At 67.3% G+C, this 15,901-nt stretch overlaps 1 protein-coding gene across 4 annotated transcripts in view; it reads left to right on the forward strand.

The window, feature by feature from the left end:
• The window catches only part of RXRA (retinoid X receptor alpha), a 114,606-nt gene that overhangs the window by 73,413 nt on the left and 25,292 nt on the right, over positions 1 to 15,901 (forward strand). For all 4 annotated transcript variants that reach the window (XM_032308993.1, XM_032308991.1, XM_032308990.1 and 1 more), the window contains exons 5-10: positions 6,292 to 6,461; positions 8,727 to 8,856; positions 10,425 to 10,557; positions 11,515 to 11,606; positions 13,249 to 13,354; positions 14,823 to 15,753. In XM_032308993.1, coding sequence (XP_032164884.1) covers positions 6,292 to 6,461; positions 8,727 to 8,856; positions 10,425 to 10,557; positions 11,515 to 11,606; positions 13,249 to 13,354; positions 14,823 to 14,970 — 779 coding nt within the window. In that variant the 3' untranslated portion in view covers positions 14,971 to 15,753. The remainder of the gene's footprint in view (positions 1 to 6,291; positions 6,462 to 8,726; positions 8,857 to 10,424; positions 10,558 to 11,514; positions 11,607 to 13,248; positions 13,355 to 14,822; positions 15,754 to 15,901) is intronic.

Genomic DNA, 15,901 nt, shown 5'->3' on the forward strand with positions numbered 1-15,901 from the left:
CAGGGCAAGCCTGGGTTAGTGCCGAGACCGCTGGCTTGCCAAGGCAGCTCTCCTGGTGCCAGGCACCGTGCTGGGTGCTGGGCGCGAGCACTGAGCTGTGGACAGGCGTCCGCTGACCATGATTGTCACGTTACGAGGCAGGCCCTCGCCCCCGGTGGGGTCCGTGTCAGTCGGGGAACCCAGCTACGGGCCGATGTCCAGCCTGATGCCCTAAGACTGGAGGGCGTAGGGAGAGCGTGAGCCCAGCCAGAGGGCGTGCGTGTGCTCAGGCCGAGAACACGAGCCGGTAGAGCTGCTCCGCGAGGCCCGGACGCCGTTCCAGGCCCCAGAGAGTGACCCTCCCCCCAGGTCCCTGGACGGCTGCGGAGATGCTGAGCTCTTCCTCAGCCTGGCTGCTTTGGAGCCTAGGCGCCATCAGACTCCAGCTGCCGCCTCTCCTGCCCGTCCTGGGAGAGACTGGGTGATGCCCGTCTTGTCCCAGTGCAGCTCCAGGGTCCCAGGGTGGAAGAGGCCTGGTCTGGCCCCTGCCCTGGTGCCCTCGGGGATAGGGTGTTGTGTGCAGGGCCTCACTGGGCACCCTGCCCCATCGCCCATGCTGCTGGGCTTCTTGGAGACAGACGGGCTGCAGAGGTTTGGGGGGGGGAGGGGCCTGGGCTGCCCCCGTCAGCTCGGTCCGGAGTCGCTCCAGCCTGTGTGTCTCTCTTGCCTTGCTCTCTCATCTGATGGATAAATCTGGTGCTTTGGGTGCGTTCCTGAGGCAGCACATGGCCCTCAAGACCTGAGTTATGGGCCGTTAGATAAATACCTGATCCTGGCAGGGCCCACCTGCTTCTTGCCTTGTATTGGATTTATAAGTCACGAACGTGCAGTAAAAACCCTCCCACGGAGCTCTCTCCTGCCCGAAACACAGCAGCACACAGCCGGGCCCCTTCCCTGTGCTTGCTCAGTGCTCGGGGCCCAGTGCACAGCCTCTGTCTTGAGTGGAGTGACCAGTGGCCCCAGTGTGACTCTGGCGCCGGTCCAGCAGGGAGCTCCAGGGTCTCCCAGGCCCCGAAGCCTGTGGCTGGGTGCTGGGAACTGCCCTGTCCCCCCGGAACGCTCCTGAAACCACTCCTCTCCTCTTTGTTGTCTCGGAGACGAGCTGGGGCCCCTGGCAGCAGCAGGGCAGCGCGGCACCCCCGGGGAGTGGGGGCCGTGCCGGCCAGGCTGGGTCTGGAGCGCAGAGGACGGGAGGTGCCGGCTCCCAGGCTGGCCTGGGCTCCGGGGCCCTGCGGGGAAGCCTGTGATCGGGGCCCCGGGACGGGCGAGGAAGCGGGCTGCACCCAGACGGTGTCCCCCAGTGCAGCGCGGGACGGAGCGGCTCGGGGTTGGCATCCGGACTGGCTGACCCTCAGGGAGAGCTCAGGAGTGGCTCGCTCTGGCTCAGAGGGGACCGAGACCCCTCCTTGGTGCCGGCAGATAGCATCTCTGTTGGGCAATGCAGGGGCCTGCGTACACAAGCACCGGCTTGGGACTCGCTCAGCCGCATTCCCGGGGAGGTGGGGGCTGCGGCCCAGGTGGGAATGCCGGCCTCCGGCCAGGCTGTGCCCGGGCCTGTCTGCTGGAGCGCACGGTGGCAGGGCTGGTGGGGGGCGCTGCTGGCGCTCCTGGTCTGATGGGGGCCTGGCCCCACCTGGGGTGACGCCCGCCCAGGCTGGAGGACCGCCCTGCTGCCCGCCTCTCTGCTTCCTTCTTTCCCCTCCAGGAAGGCCTCTCCCTGCTTCCTTCCTGCCTCCCTTTGCTTTCCGAGCTCCGTCACCTGACCACGTGTGTGCATGCGTGTGTGTCTGTGTGTGTGCACGTTTGCATGTGTGCGTGTGTGTGTGCTTGCACAAGTGCCCCACACATTCCTGCTGTGGACAAAGAGCCCAGCTGGGTTCCCGCACTGCCCCGGTGACATCGAGTGGGTGACTGCCTGTGCCTGTTTCCTCAGGTGCCCGTGGTGGCGCAGCGGCTCCCTGCGGAACAGGACAGCGGTGACGTGGGGTGGAGAGCGTGTGTGTGTGTGTGTGTGTGTGAGAGAGAGAGAGAGAGAGAGAGCGAGCATGTGCGGGGTCACTCTTGCATGCTGACACCTTGTCCTGGACTGAGTGCCCGGAGAGTGGGAGGGACTTGTCCGCTGAGCTGGAGAGCCGGTCGGCGGGATGGTCCCTTCTCTGGGTCGGACGAAGGGGCTCTGGGCCGTCAGTCCTGTCTGTCCTGGGGCTGCACACGGGACAGAGGAAGGGCCCAGCCAACTGGCAGCAGGCTGGGGTGCTGCCTTCCAGAGACACCCCCTGCCCATGTCCTGGCTTCCTGCCCAGCCCAGCAGCCGGGAGGGGTGGTGGTGGGCACCAGGACGGGGGTGGCCTGCTCTGCCCCCCCATCCCCACATCAGCATCTCCGCAGATGCTGGGGACCCCGGTCTTGTTGGGTGTGGAACCTGCTCCCAGCCTGTGCCTCTGTGGTCTTCCCAGGGTCCCACAGGGCTCCGGCCTGGGGGTATAATGAGGCCCCGTGTTCGCAGACGCCTCCTGCCTGAGGCTTCCCGGCGCCAGCACAACGTAAGGCAAACATGACTCTGTCTGAAAGGTGATTGAGCTGGCAAGACATAAGTCCCCGGGCTCCCTCCTGCCCCCTCCGTGTCTATAAATAAAACCATAATATTTATAATGATGCCGTGCGGAGCTGCCGGCCCCCGCGGCTTCAAAGTGCCTCACGGAGCGTTGGCTCCTTAATTCGCGCCGCCCCCACGGAGCAGGCAGGTGCTGGGGACCTCCACCCCACTCTGGGCGCTGCCCCCACCTTGCGGCCACCCTGTCCATCCCGTCTGTGCAGCGAGAGGAGACCCACCACCGGCCGCGTGTGAGGAGTGTGGGGGCAGGAGGCACGGAGCTGTGAGCGCCTCGAGGGTCCCGCCCGGGGCCAGCACCGTGCTTCCCCGCTCCGGGGCCGAGCACGTGCAGCCACCGGGCTGTCCAGGGCGGGGCAGGACCCAGGAGGCCGGGCTGCCCGACTCCTGAGCCTGGAGCCGCCCACTGTTCCGTGAGCTCAGCCGGGCCCCTCGGCTGCTGCGGGCCTGTCGCCCCAGCTGGTAAGACGAGGTGCCTCTTGGCGGCCTCCTGGCTCTAACAGCTTCGGGTTCTGCCCAGAGCACAGACCTGGAAGACCACCCCATCCTCGGGGTCTCAGGGACACGGGGCCGCCTGGACGCGGGTGTGTCACCCTGGTTGCCGGCCTTGTGGCTCGGGTGGTTCTCCTGGACTCTCATCCCCTGTGGCCGAGGGGACTGACGAGGGGCCCAGCCCCCGCCCCCTGTTGGCGTCTGGAGGCCCGGCTGGGGAGGGGCCAGAGGATGGGCAGCCGGCCGCAGCCATGCCGGCTCGAGCCCCCGTGGACACCCCTGCTGTCAGAGTCTGTGGAAGAGCTAAGCTCGCAGCAGCTCGGACTTGGGGCCTCCTGCCGGGGGGCTCCTGGCCCAGCTGGTGTGGCGTGAAGGTGTTGGCTGACCCGCCTTGAGAATTGCCATGTGGATGGCAAGTCCCTCGCTTGAGTCGGTGCTCTGGGTCCCAGAGAGCGTAGCCTCTGGCTCGGGGTTGGGCCCGGACAGCCACTTGTCCGTGCACGAGGGACATGGGGCCTGCCCTCAGGGGCCCACGGGTGGTCGAGAGGTGTTCATGTGGACGGTTAGGGAGCTGTGGGCCATGTTGTGGGAACCCCTGGGGCCAGCACCATCAGGGACCCCCACACCCCTGGGCTGCAGGCGTGAGAGCAGTGAGGACCGGCCGATCCTGGGAGCTGCGGACGCGGGAAGCAGGGCCCGCTGGGAGCCAAGGCTGGGCAGAGAGGGTGCCAGAACTGCGTCACCCGCCCTCCTGCTGGCGCCTCAGCGTTTGCCGAAGCCAGCGCAGGGCCCGAGGCGAGAGGGACGGGTCAGACAGTCTGAGTTTGGGCCCTCAGAGCCAGAGCCGGAGGGTGGGTCCAGGGTTTCTCGGAGGGGTACTATGTGTGGTCCCCTGGAGAGCTCCGGCCCCTAGAGAGGAAGCCCAGCTCCGTTGAAGGCCCAGGGCTGTCGCACTCAGGAAGCCCCGGGAGGGGCCGTATCTTCTGCTCTCCAGAAGGCCCTGCCCCAGGACGCTGGACCCGGAAAGAGGGCGCTGAGTGTGGAGCCCCACGGGAGCGTGAGGGGTGAAGGCGGGGTGCCAGGCTGTGGCTCTGCAGGGACTGGGGCTCCAACCTGGTTTTGGGGATGTCAGTCTGCGATGGGTCAGAGATAGGGAGTGGGAGGTGGCCTAAGGAAGTCCCGGCGGAGGGAGAGAGGTCCCAGCGTGTGGCTGGCAGCCTTGGGAAGGCCTCGAGGCCCCTTGGCTGAGCCGGCCCCTCCAGGCTGGCCGGAAGCTGGGCGGTGGGCCCGAGGCCCTACCTACAGCTGTCGGACTCTGCTGACCTGAGCTGGCTTCTCTGCGGGGGCGCGCCCTGGGCGGCTTCGGCCCCCCGCGCACGTCACTGTGTGTGATCTCCATGCTCTGCCCTGGGGCCCCCCCGCAGCGGGCTGTGTACCAGAGCCTCGGAGCACGATCAGGGACGGGGGTGGTGAGGGTCTGGGAGGTGGTGGGAGCTGCTGCCACGTGGCCCGAGCTCCCGTCGGGTGGTCTGGGCGTCTGTCCAGGTGAAGGTTCTGCAGGGCCCGTGGAGTGTGCTGGGCCCAGCAGACTGGTCTGCTGGCGGTGGTCTTTGGAGGAGGGGCTGTCTGGGGCCGTCTCCTGAGAATGGCTGCTGCCCTGTTCTGAGCCCTGGGGTTTCTGGTAAGGGGTGAGTGGCCGGAGCTGCTTGGGGTGCTGTGAGGGACCCAGGCCTGGTGTGTGGGTCCTCACTGCCGAGGAGCCTTCCGGACCTGGAGTGGGCCCAGCTTCATCAGTGCCCCTGGGCTCTGCAGCGCGGGGCCATTTCCAGGCTCTTCCTCTCCTCTGGGATGGGCATGTGGACGGAGGTCTCTGAGTCCCGTCACCAAGCTCCCACTCTGTGATGGGGTCTCCAGGGGCCCCAAGAAGCCGAGGGTCTTGTCTGGGGCAGGGGCAGGGGCAGGGAGCCGGCCCTGCGGAGGCCGTGGCCACCCCAGGGGTCTGGTGCTGGGGCGTGTCAACGCGTCTGGGGCTCAGGAGAGCAGGGTAGCCTTGGGGGAGGCCCGTCCTGGTGCTGCTTTGACAGCCTCTAGGGGCCCCCAGAGCCATCTCAGGCTTGACCAGCGCCACGTGGAGAGCCCTTCCCGGCCCGTGGCGCGTCTCCCCACCGCTGACTCGCTTGCCCCAGTCCAGGGCCCTTGGTGCTGGTACCAGAGCAGAGGGGGAGGAGACGGGGGTCAGCCCGGGGGGCCGCAGCCACCTCAGGAGCCGTGTCGGGGGCTAGTGGGACTCTGGGGGGGTGGTCCATGGCCCAAGGTCTGTAAGCAGACCTGTCCACGTGGGGCTCCGTGGGGCTGCTTGGAAGTCAATGCCTCCGTCTCTGCCTCCCTGCATAGGCTTCCCTCCCTGCTGGGCCACCCCCTGACCACCCTCTGACCACCCCCGTGCTCAGCCCTCCCCCCAACCCCGACCAGGCCAGCTCAGGGCATCCTGGCTCACACTTGGGATTGGCCTCCAGCTTCTGGTCTCCCTTGGGACCCTTCTTCTTTCTACAGCTGGAGACGCATGTGCCGTGCTATCTCTCTCCTGTGGCTCGTCAGACCCTGTGCAGGAACGTGCCTCCTGCCCCCCACTGGTACCCCTTGCGGTGGTTCTCCAGCCAGTGGGAGAGGTCTCCATTCATCAGGAGTGGCTCTGTTCTGGCTCTGGGCCTTTGCACATGCTGCCACCTCTGCCTGAACTGTTACCTGTTTTTTTTTTTTGCCACTTCTTCCAGGAAGCCTTCCTGGTTTTGTTGGAGTCCATAGTCCATTGAAGCTTTTTTCACTGTATGCTGGGAGTGCTGCTCAGCAACCAGTCAGCTGCATGAGAGCGGCCTTGTGTACTCTGGCCGCTGTGTGCCTGGCCCTGGACGGGTGCTGGTGTGGCCCGGTGTGTTGGGTGGATTAATGTAGGGCGGTTGTACCCTGTGTTCTGGGCACACTTGGCCACCAGAGGCCAGACCTGGGACAGAGATGGGGCAGGGTTTGTCCAGCTCTGAGCCATGCCTCCCTCTGTGGCCCCGGCGGGCGCACTGGCTCGGCTGGTGCTGCTTGGCTCCTGACGGCTGAGGGAGTCGCGGGCTGACCGCCCCCCTCCGCCGCCCCTGCAGCCGTGCAGGAGGAGAGGCAGCGGGGCAAGGACAGGAACGAGAGCGAGGTGGAGTCCACGAGCAGCGCCAACGAGGACATGCCGGTGGAGAAGATTCTGGAGGCGGAGCTGGCTGTCGAGCCCAAGACCGAGACGTATGTGGACGCAAACATGGGGCTGAACCCCAACTCGGTGAGCTCTACCCCTGCACACACGGCCTCCCCCGGGGCGGCGAGGCCAGCACTGCTTGGGAACCGTTGGCCCCTGGTGGGTGGTGCTGGAGGCCCAAGCTGTCATGGCCAGCACTGAACGCCAGGACACAGCACCTGCTGTCCGGCTCCTTGTGGCTTCAGGCCATTGCTCAGCTGGGTCTCGGGAGTCCTGTACCTGCCCCAGGCATGCAGGCCGTGGGGTGGTTTCACCTGTGTCCTCTTGTGGGGGCAGGGCTGGGATCAGAGCCCTGTGGCTGACCCTGAGGTCACAGCAGCCTCTCTCCCTCTGTCCTCCGCCTGGCCCAGAGCGGCCCCCACTGTGCTGGACAGAACCAGCTCGTGCCCTGCAACTCCAGGGCCTTTGCACTAGTGGTTCCCCCTGATTCCTCCTCAGGCTTCTGTCTGGCCCGAGGTGTCCCTTTTCCCAGGGGCCCCTTTCCCGCCGGCCTGCCTTCATGGCCCTGCAAAGGTGTGTCTGGCCCCATGACGGGGCACGGAGCTTCCTTCCTGTCCCCCAGCACGCGGCAGCCAGTAGTGGGGCGTGTGTGTGTTGGTGCCTGGAGGTGGTGGTTGGTCACGGCCCAGCTCCAGCCAGGACCCCGCCTGCCCGTGGGCACTTACACAGAGCCCAGGCTGGGAGGGTCCCCTGTGCTTGCCAGGCCCCCGTGGCCGGGTGATGGGCCATGCCTGTTCCCCTGCACTTCCCCGCACACCGCGGCCCCCCTCAGATCCGTGCCCTGTCAGGGAGAAGGCGCACATGGGGCCGACCCCTGCAGTCCCAGTGAGGGGAGGGGAGGCCAGCTTCGAGGCGTTCACGGTTGCACAGGAACTCCAGAAGGAACTGGGAAGTGGGCAGAGGGTTGCTAAGCCAGGACATTCTTAGGAGCAGCTGGGGCCACCCTCTGCTCCCTGGTGTGGACCCCACAGAGGGGCCGGCTGAGCAGGGAGCGTCATCTCGTGCCCAGCAAGTGCCTGCCTTCCTGCCTGCCTGGGCCTGGGCTCTCCCCGCATGGGGCTGCCCCGAGCCTCTGAGGAGCAGAGTCTGGCCATGGTGGAATGCACTAGAACCCAGCCCTGGCATCTGGCGTGCTGGCCACTGGGTGCGTCTCACGCAGGGACTCCGTGTGGGTGTCCCCTGTGCCCGTGCGAATTGCGGGGTGGGAGGAACACCCGTGGGGTGTGGCACAGGGCCCCGGGCTTCTGGATTGCACCGAATCTGCTGCCGGGGACGGAGGAGGGACTTGGGGTGAGGGCCAGTGTGGGGGCGCTCTGGGTGTTGGCACCCTGGGCTGGGGGTCCCTTGTGCCCCAAAAACCCTGGCTGATGCCTGTGTGTGCAGCTCCATGTCCCCGTCTGCACACCCCAGCCCCTTCCAACCCTGTGGCCTCTGTGCCACTTTGTTACCGGGCGTCCCACATGTGCCCTCCGTGGGCCCTTCCCGCGGGCCCCGGGCATTCAGACTGAGCCTCCCTGTGCGGCAGCTGTTTGCTCTTTGGAGGACGCCCCGGCCGTCGTGTGTGGCTGTCCTCCCCTCGCTCAGGACCCAGAGGGTCCGCTGGTCAGGAGCCCCGAGGGGACTCCCCTGAGGCCTACCTGGGTTTCCTCATCTGTGACAATGAGGGGAGAGTCTCTTCTGGCTAGAAGTTTCTGGAAGGGCTCTGATGCCCCCATCTGTGTGCGGTCTCCACACCCGGTAGGAAGAAGTGACCCAGAGGCGTCGGCACTGGCCACTGTCCTCAGAGTGCCCCCCAGCCTGGCACTCGCGCCCGCACCTCCGTTTCCCTGCCCGTGACTGGGGGCACTTGGCCCCCACCTAGGGCTTCCTACAGCAGTGATTTTAGTGTCTTACAGTCCTGGAGGGCTGAAGTCCGCAGGCAGCGTCCGGGACGAGTCGCGGTGTGGCCAGAGCTGGTTCCTTCTGGGGAGGACGTCGCTTCCCTTCCCGCTGCTGGAGGTGCCGCCTCCTTGGCCCGGGCCCTCCTCCAGCGTCAAGCTGGCAGCTTCTCTCCTGCTCACGGGTTCCCGTCTCTGACCCCTGCTTCCCTCTTTGGGGACCCCGTGATGACCCGGACACCCCTCAAACCCTCCCTAGATCTTGCCCACAGAGCGGGGCGCAAAGCAGCACTAGCCACGGGCTCGGGGGGCGAGGACACGGGCCTGGGGCCGATCTTCTGCCCAGGGCTGGGGCAGCACATGGAGCCGGGGCCCGGTCTGGGCGCTCAGTGGGTGTCTCTCCCCCGCCCAGCCCAACGACCCCGTCACCAACATCTGTCAGGCCGCGGACAAGCAGCTCTTCACGCTGGTCGAGTGGGCCAAGCGGGTCCCGCACTTCTCTGAGCTGCCCTTGGACGACCAGGTCATCCTGCTGAGGGCAGGTGAGTGACTGGGTTGGCCCTGGCAGGGAAGGGTCGGTGGGGGGAGAGGGCGGGGACCTGGCGGACACCCCTTTCTCCTGCAGTGTAGTGCTCCCGTCTGGCCCTGCTCCCCCCACCCACAAGGAGGTCATCGGTTTCGGGTCTCTAAGTGGCTTTCGGAGGGTCCGGGGCTGTCTGGGGACCCTGGAGAGGCCGCCCTGGAGGGTGTGTGCTCCGACCTCTCCCTGCCCTGAGGCCTCTGCTCCTCACGTGGGGACTCTGCTCCTCACAGGGGGTAGGAGCACAGACTCTGGGGTTCGGGTCAGGCCTGGCTCCCGACATGCTCCAGGCACGCCGAGTGCAGGTTCCTGCTGGAGGAACAGAAGGGGCGGGTCGCCAGCTGTGCGGGGTGCTGGGCCTTCGTGGGGGGCGGCAGAAAGCACCCCCACCCCACCGGCCTCCTGCCCCACCGGGCCGTCTGCACGTGCTTGGTGCGTGGGAACGTCAGAGGGCAGCCCTGCCCCATGCCTGCCGGGCCCTGGGTGCGCTTGGGGCTGCGGGAGAGGTGGCGGCCGGCCCAGAGGTAGGAGGATGCTGGGTAGGCCCCGGGGGAGGGGTTGGCAGGGAGAGGCAGAGTGATGCAGAGTGCGCCCGCCGTGGGGGGACAGATGCTCTTGGGGCCGGCTTGGCCCGCAGCAGGACTCATCCCTGGCCTTGTGGGTGCCTCCAGCTGGGGCATAACACCTGACGCCCAGAGCCACAAGGCGAAGGTGTCGGGGCCGGGGCTCCTGACTCCCTGTGTGACGGGGTGAGCTCTGGCCTGTACCGGGCCTCAGGTTCTCCTTCTGAAAAATGGGGCTCTAGTTCTGGAGGACTGTAGGTGGTCGGAAGTGGGATAGCCGGCATGACGCTGTGCCGCGGAGCCCAGAGCCTTCGGCCCGGGAGTGTAGCTGTGGACAGGGCCATCTCTGTGGAGGTGGCTGGGGCTCCCGTCCACGGGACTCATTGAGAGCCCGGCACAGAAATCATTTCTATTTCGAGGTTTGCTTCCATACTTTCTCCTAACCCTGGACGCCTCCTCCGGTTTGTCTCTGCTGGGAGCACACGTAGAGGGAGTGTCCCGTCCGCCCGAGGCTCTAGGATGCGTTTTTTTTAGTTTAAGAATCTATTATTTTGTGGTGCCCCACGTAGCACGCAGTAGCTGGAGAGTTTGCCGCTGAGACCAGGTGGGCGGCCGCTCCTCCGTGGCCGTCCCAGAGAGGATCCCCACATCCTCCATGGCACGAGTGTCCTGCCTGTGTGGGAAGGGACCTCCCGGGACGCGTGGGTTTGGGGAGCACGTGGGTTACACAGAGCCAAAGAAGATGTTCTGTGCGGGACTTCTCAGGGCCTTTACTGCCCGAGTTTGCACTGCAGAAGGAAGAGGCATGTCCTCAACATTGGTGCTCAGGAGCGTTTCTGTGCCACACCCCTGGGATGTGGGGTCCCCAGAACCCCCTGTGGGACATTCTGCAACAGTGCACGCTGCCTGCGGAGGGCTGAGTGGCAGCCGGTCCGGGGGCCCCGTGTGACCACGCCCCTCCCCCCAGGCTGGAACGAGCTGCTCATTGCCTCCTTCTCCCACCGGTCCATCACCGTGAAGGACGGGATCCTCCTGGCCACCGGGCTGCACGTCCACCGGAACAGCGCCCACAGCGCAGGCGTGGGCGCCATCTTTGACAGGTGGGGGCCCCGCCCCGGGTTCGTGGCCCCTTCTGTCCCCAGAGGGTGTCGATGTGGACATAGGAGGGCGAGGTTCTCGCCTCTGCACGTCCCCGTGCTGGGGACACCCAGCGCGCAGCGGGACAGGCAGATGGGTCTCCTCCGGCTCTCTTCCTCGAAGCCCTGCGCGGTTAGGAGGGCTGCACCTTGGTGTCCACAGAGGCCTCTAGAAAGTATGGCTTCCTGGGATCTGCTTGGGTTTAAAGACGTGGCCCCCGCCATGCTCCGAGCTGCCCGTCTGTGTCCAGCTGCTAGGGAGGGAGGCGACGGTGGCAGGGGGTGCGCTTAGACTCCAGCAGGTGACGTCAGGGACAACCAGCTCCTCCTTGCCCTCTGGGTGGGCAGAACGGGACCGTGGCCTCGGGGCACCCTCTGGAGCACCTGTCCCCTCTGACTCTGACCTCCAGGCTCCCAGGGATCTGTTCCCTGGGCTGCCTGCCGACCGTCGGGGACTCCCCGGCTCCACGGGGTGACCGTCCAGGCCCTCCCTGGGCCACTGTCCTTCGTTCCCCTGTCCAGTCTCACTGACCGCTGAGCCCTTCCCGGGCACGGCTGTCGAGTTTTGGGCGCCCGTGAGTAGGCAGAGGAGGTCGGGGAGCTCAAGCCGCAGGGAGCTGCAGACAGACGCACGCCACTGCCCACGGGCTGGGCCAGCCGGGGGTGGTTCAGAGTCCTGCCCTCTGACAAGGAGCCACGGCTTGCTTTGGCCACGAGTGTCTGGTAACAAAAAGCGAAACATCTCCCTGCCCGGCAGCTAGGTAGGGGGAAGGAAGGCCACGTCCTGGGGAGAACAGCTTTCCTGTGGGCCGCAGGGCCTGGCCTCGGGCCGTAGGGAGCCTGTCCTCAGGGTCTTTCCGGCGGGGGGATTGGGGGGGCGCAGTCTGACTGGACGGCGGTGGTGGCCCGCTTCCTCTGCAGGGTGTTGACGGAGCTCGTGTCCAAGATGCGGGACATGCAGATGGACAAGACGGAGCTCGGCTGCCTGCGCGCCATCGTCCTCTTCAACCCCGGTACGGCCTCCCCGGCCCACGGCCCACGGCCTGCCGGCCAGCCCCGGGCCCCCAGCGCTCGCGGCCGCTGCGCCGTGGGGCCCGTCGCCCATCCCTCCTTGCGAGGGGAGACGAGCCCTGCCGCCGCCTTCTCACCGCACTCGTGAGCACGACACCTGGCGTGGCCTGGGGAGCTGTGCTCACCCCTTGTGGTTTGGGTGCTGCATCCAAAGCGTGGCCCCACTCTGCCTGGAATCCTGGGCCCTGGAAGAGGCAGCCTCTCTGTGAACTTGTAGTGGGCAAGTTCTGGAGCCCGGGCTGGCGGTGGGGGGACGGCGCGCACAGGGGCGCAGTGTTCTTCGGGGCTGCTGCTGGCTTCGCAGGGAGCTGGGGAGCTGGCCAGCCAGTGGGGAAGCCCTGATGGTGCCGGGGCGCTGGGCCCGGACCTCCCGCTTTCCGTCAGCTCCAGTGCTGAGGGAACTGGCTGTGGGAGAGATGCGTGTCTTCCTGCGGGGACAGCGCACATCCAGGGGCACTTGTTCCCCAGGTTGACGCTTTGAGCCTGTGGTCCTGCCTGCGTGGGAGCCGGGGCTGCGCAGCTTAGCCTTGCCGGGCGCCCTCTCTGTTGCGGTTGCGCATGGCCTGGCTGCCGGCGCGGGGTCCCTCGCTGCGGGCGCAGGAAGGACGTGGCCAGAGCGGAGCCCCCAGGCCTGGGTGCTGAGCTACAGAGAAGCCTGGCGCGTTCCTGAGGTGGCCAGGGCCCCAGGCGGCCTGCGGCTTTTGCACTGGACCCTGGTGAACCTGCCGGGAGTGAGGGCACTGGTGTGAGCCCCCCAGTCTGTGGCTCAGAGGTGGCCTGTCCCAGGACGGAGCCACTGTGGGGCTCACTGGCTTCAGATGGTAGCAGTGGGCAGATGTGGGCTCCAGCCTCTGCCCCAGGCCTGTCCGGATGGGCCACCCTTGGCTGGGGCCAGACCTGGGGCCTTGGAGCCCTAGCGTGACACCATGTGACATGGTGGCTGCTGTGGAGGGAGATGGGTCCGTCTCTGTGGGCGCGTGGGGTCGTGGGGAGCCCCGGGAGACGAGGACACCGAGAGGGGGACCAGCCTGGGCGGGCTCTGACCGGGTCGGAAGGGCCGGGCCGGCTCGCCTGCTCGAGCCCTGGGACGCCCATCGCTGCCTCCCTAGATCCCAGCCCTGGGCCCTGGAGGCGTTGGCGGCTGGCGTCCCAGGCGCCTCTGGCTACGGGCTCCTGCCCCAGGGTCCCAGGGCTCAGGCTGGCTGTCAGCCTCTCCCCCCACTGCCCTGCGCACGGGTGATGGTTCTGAGCTTTCCTCCCTCTCAGAGGAACGGAGTCCCCAGTGCAGCCGGGTCCCACTTCAGCCTGGTTGCCCTGGTGACCAGGAGAGGGCGACGGTGGCCCAGTGCACTTGACTCCCGATGGGGAAGCCGAGAGCCAGGACGTCCAGGCGTGGGCTGCAGTTCACGTGTCCAGCGAGTGGCAAGCCGGGACCCAAGCTAGGACTCGAGGGGCGGCCTTGGGGGCGGAGCCTGTCCGGCTGTTGCTGGCCCCAGCCGGGCGGGCCCCCGGGGGGGAGCGGGCCTGGGTGCCCCGGGCAGCAGTCTGGGCTGAGGCCGCTGACCTGCGGCCCCTTCCCCGCAGACTCCAAGGGGCTCTCGAACCCGGCAGAGGTGGAGGCGCTGCGAGAGAAGGTGTACGCGTCCCTGGAGGCCTACTGCAAGCACAAGTACCCAGAGCAGCCGGGAAGGTGAGCCCCGGCCCGGGCCTCCCTCGGGGCCTCAGGGGCCTGTGACCCCCGCCCCAGGCAGGACTGCCCCCAGCCCTTCTGGTACCTTTGTGTCAGTTAGAAGGCAGCACCCTGCTCCGTGGGGGGGAGCCCGTGCGGGGCATGGGGGACGTGCCCGGGCGCTCCCGCCGCCCCTGCAAACACAGGCCCGCGTGCAGCCAGTGCCCTAGGGCCTCCCCAGCCCCTCATGGGCTCCCCTAGAGCTGAGTCTTGGCATGCTTGCCCGAAGCGGGGACAGATGCCAGCACACGATAGGCGCTTGTACACGTGTGCAGAGCTGTGCAGGCACCGGGGGCGCTGGGGTCCACAGTGCCGGGTGTACGGCAGGTGACAAGGGGGACTGTCTGTGGCTTTGGTGCCATCGTGAGTCTTGTCCTGACTCTGTCCGTTCCCCCGCACCCACAAAGGGCCTCTCTCGGGAGGGCCATGCCCCCCCGCCGGCCGCCAGCCCCCGCCACCCCCCGCCGGACGCACGCGCAGCTGCGGGCACGGGTGGCTGTGCCCTGCTCCTCACGGCCCTCATCTGGTTCGGTTTAAAGTGAAACTTGCTGAGGAGGACGGAGGGCAGGCTTGTTTTTCCTGGCTCCCCGCCGCAGCCATCTCGCCGGCTCAGCAGAAAACCGCTTTCTCTGGCCCCGGTCCAGCCTCTGCTGCGTTTTTTTTGCCTTAAAACGTGGGTTGTGTGGCCGCCAGACCAACCACAGGGCTTTCTCCCCTAAAATACAGACGTTGTGAATAATTAATGAGCCCCATGGCCCCTCAAGGGTCCGTGCCGTTGTTGGGGGGGACGCGGCAGCCGAGCCTGGCGACCCCCCACCCCCGAGCCCATGCACCTCCCGCCCCCCTCCCTGTTCATCTCCTCCCGCGGCTGGGCAGGGCCTGGGGATCGAGCCTGTGGCTCGGCTCCAGCAGAGCCGTTTCTGGGGAAGGGGTGGGTGCCGGCCCGCGGCACAGGGGACGCCAGTGCTTTACCAGCCGCGGCTGGATTGAGCCCAGACCTGCTCCCCCGGCCCAGAGCCGCTCTGCCTTGACCGCCCCACTGCCACCATACGCACTGCCAGTGCTCAGACCCATCTTCGTAGCTCTTCCCTGCTCGTGTTCGGAGCAAGCCCACGTCTGTTAACTCCCCCGTGAAGCTCTGTCGAGCCTGCAGCAGCTGCCATTTCGCCCCTGATCCTTCCTCCTGAGTCCCTCTGCCCCGGGCCTTCGGGACCCTCGTGGCTACCGCGCACGCTCCTGCTCCCAGGCCTGGACCTGCCGTCTCCGCTCCCTGAGAGGCCCGGCCCCCGCTTCCCTAAGGCTGTGCACAGGCCAGGCTCTGCTGCTGCGGCTTCCGGGCTCCGTCCTGTCCCCAGGAGGCCACCAGGTGCCCGGTGGAGGGTGGAGGCGGGGAGGGTGGCCGGCGCGTCTTCACCGGGCCCTCCCACAGGTTCGCCAAGCTGCTGCTGCGCCTGCCGGCCCTGCGCTCGATCGGCCTCAAGTGCCTGGAACATCTCTTCTTCTTCAAGCTCATCGGGGACACGCCCATCGACACCTTCCTCATGGAGATGCTGGAAGCCCCCCACCAAATGACTTAGGCCCGCCAGCCCGTCCTTCGCACCCGCCCCCCGGCCTGGCCGCTCCCGCCCGGCCGCCAGCTGCTCTTCTCCGCCGAGCCCCGTTCCCTGCCCCTTCCCTGCCTGGCCTCTGCGGACATGGGGATGCAGCCTGCTAAGCCTCCGTGTTGCCACCTCGCTGTTCCCAGCGCTGCGCGTGCAGGAAGCCGGGTCCCAGCTTTCCTGGGGTAGCGGGGCCAGCTCTCTGGGCCGCAGGCCCACCCCTGGGTGCCCCCTGCCGGTGTGCCCCACCCAGGCTCAGGAGCAGGGGGACAAAGACTCCACCTGCCCCCCAGCAAGGCGAGGGAGGCTCTGGGGTGAGCCAGCTTCCCTCGACGTGAAGGGTGAGCGGCCCCTTTTCCAAAGATGACTTGCCGTGTCACCCCCAAGCCGAGCAGGACAGGAGCTGCTCCAGCAGGGTTCCAGGGCCCTCTCAAGGCTTCAGGGCTTGGGGTCACCCGCCTCCCCGCCGACCTTTCTCTTCAAGTCACCGCTTCAGCTTCTCCCCCTGCATCGCCGTACGCAAGCTGGGGCGAGCAGACCCTGTGTGCAGCCCGGCCTCAGTTCTGTCCATGGGTTTAGTCTGGGCAGAGGGGCAGGCCAGCCCCCGTCTCTGCAGGATGAGCCCACTAACCGGCCTTCCCCAAGTCCAGGGCCATGCTGACCTGTCGAGGGCAGAGGTTGGAGGCAGGAGGGTGCTTTGTCCAGGGGGGTCTTCAGGCAGTTGGAGGGAGCCAGGGGCCCCCCGGGGCACGTGGAGCCAGAGTGGGAAGGGGCAGGCAGGCTTCCTCTGGAGCTATTGGCGGAGGGGCCCCCGACGCCGGCGGCCTGTTCTGTGCAGACGAGTCCTGGACCCGGGGACTGTGGCCTGCCTGCGTCCTGGGGCGTGCAGCTGGATGCCCCTCGGGGACAG

Source organism: Mustela erminea, chromosome 12 (assembly GCF_009829155.1).
Source record: "Mustela erminea isolate mMusErm1 chromosome 12, mMusErm1.Pri, whole genome shotgun sequence".
NCBI classification, from domain to species: Eukaryota; Metazoa; Chordata; class Mammalia; order Carnivora; family Mustelidae; genus Mustela; species Mustela erminea.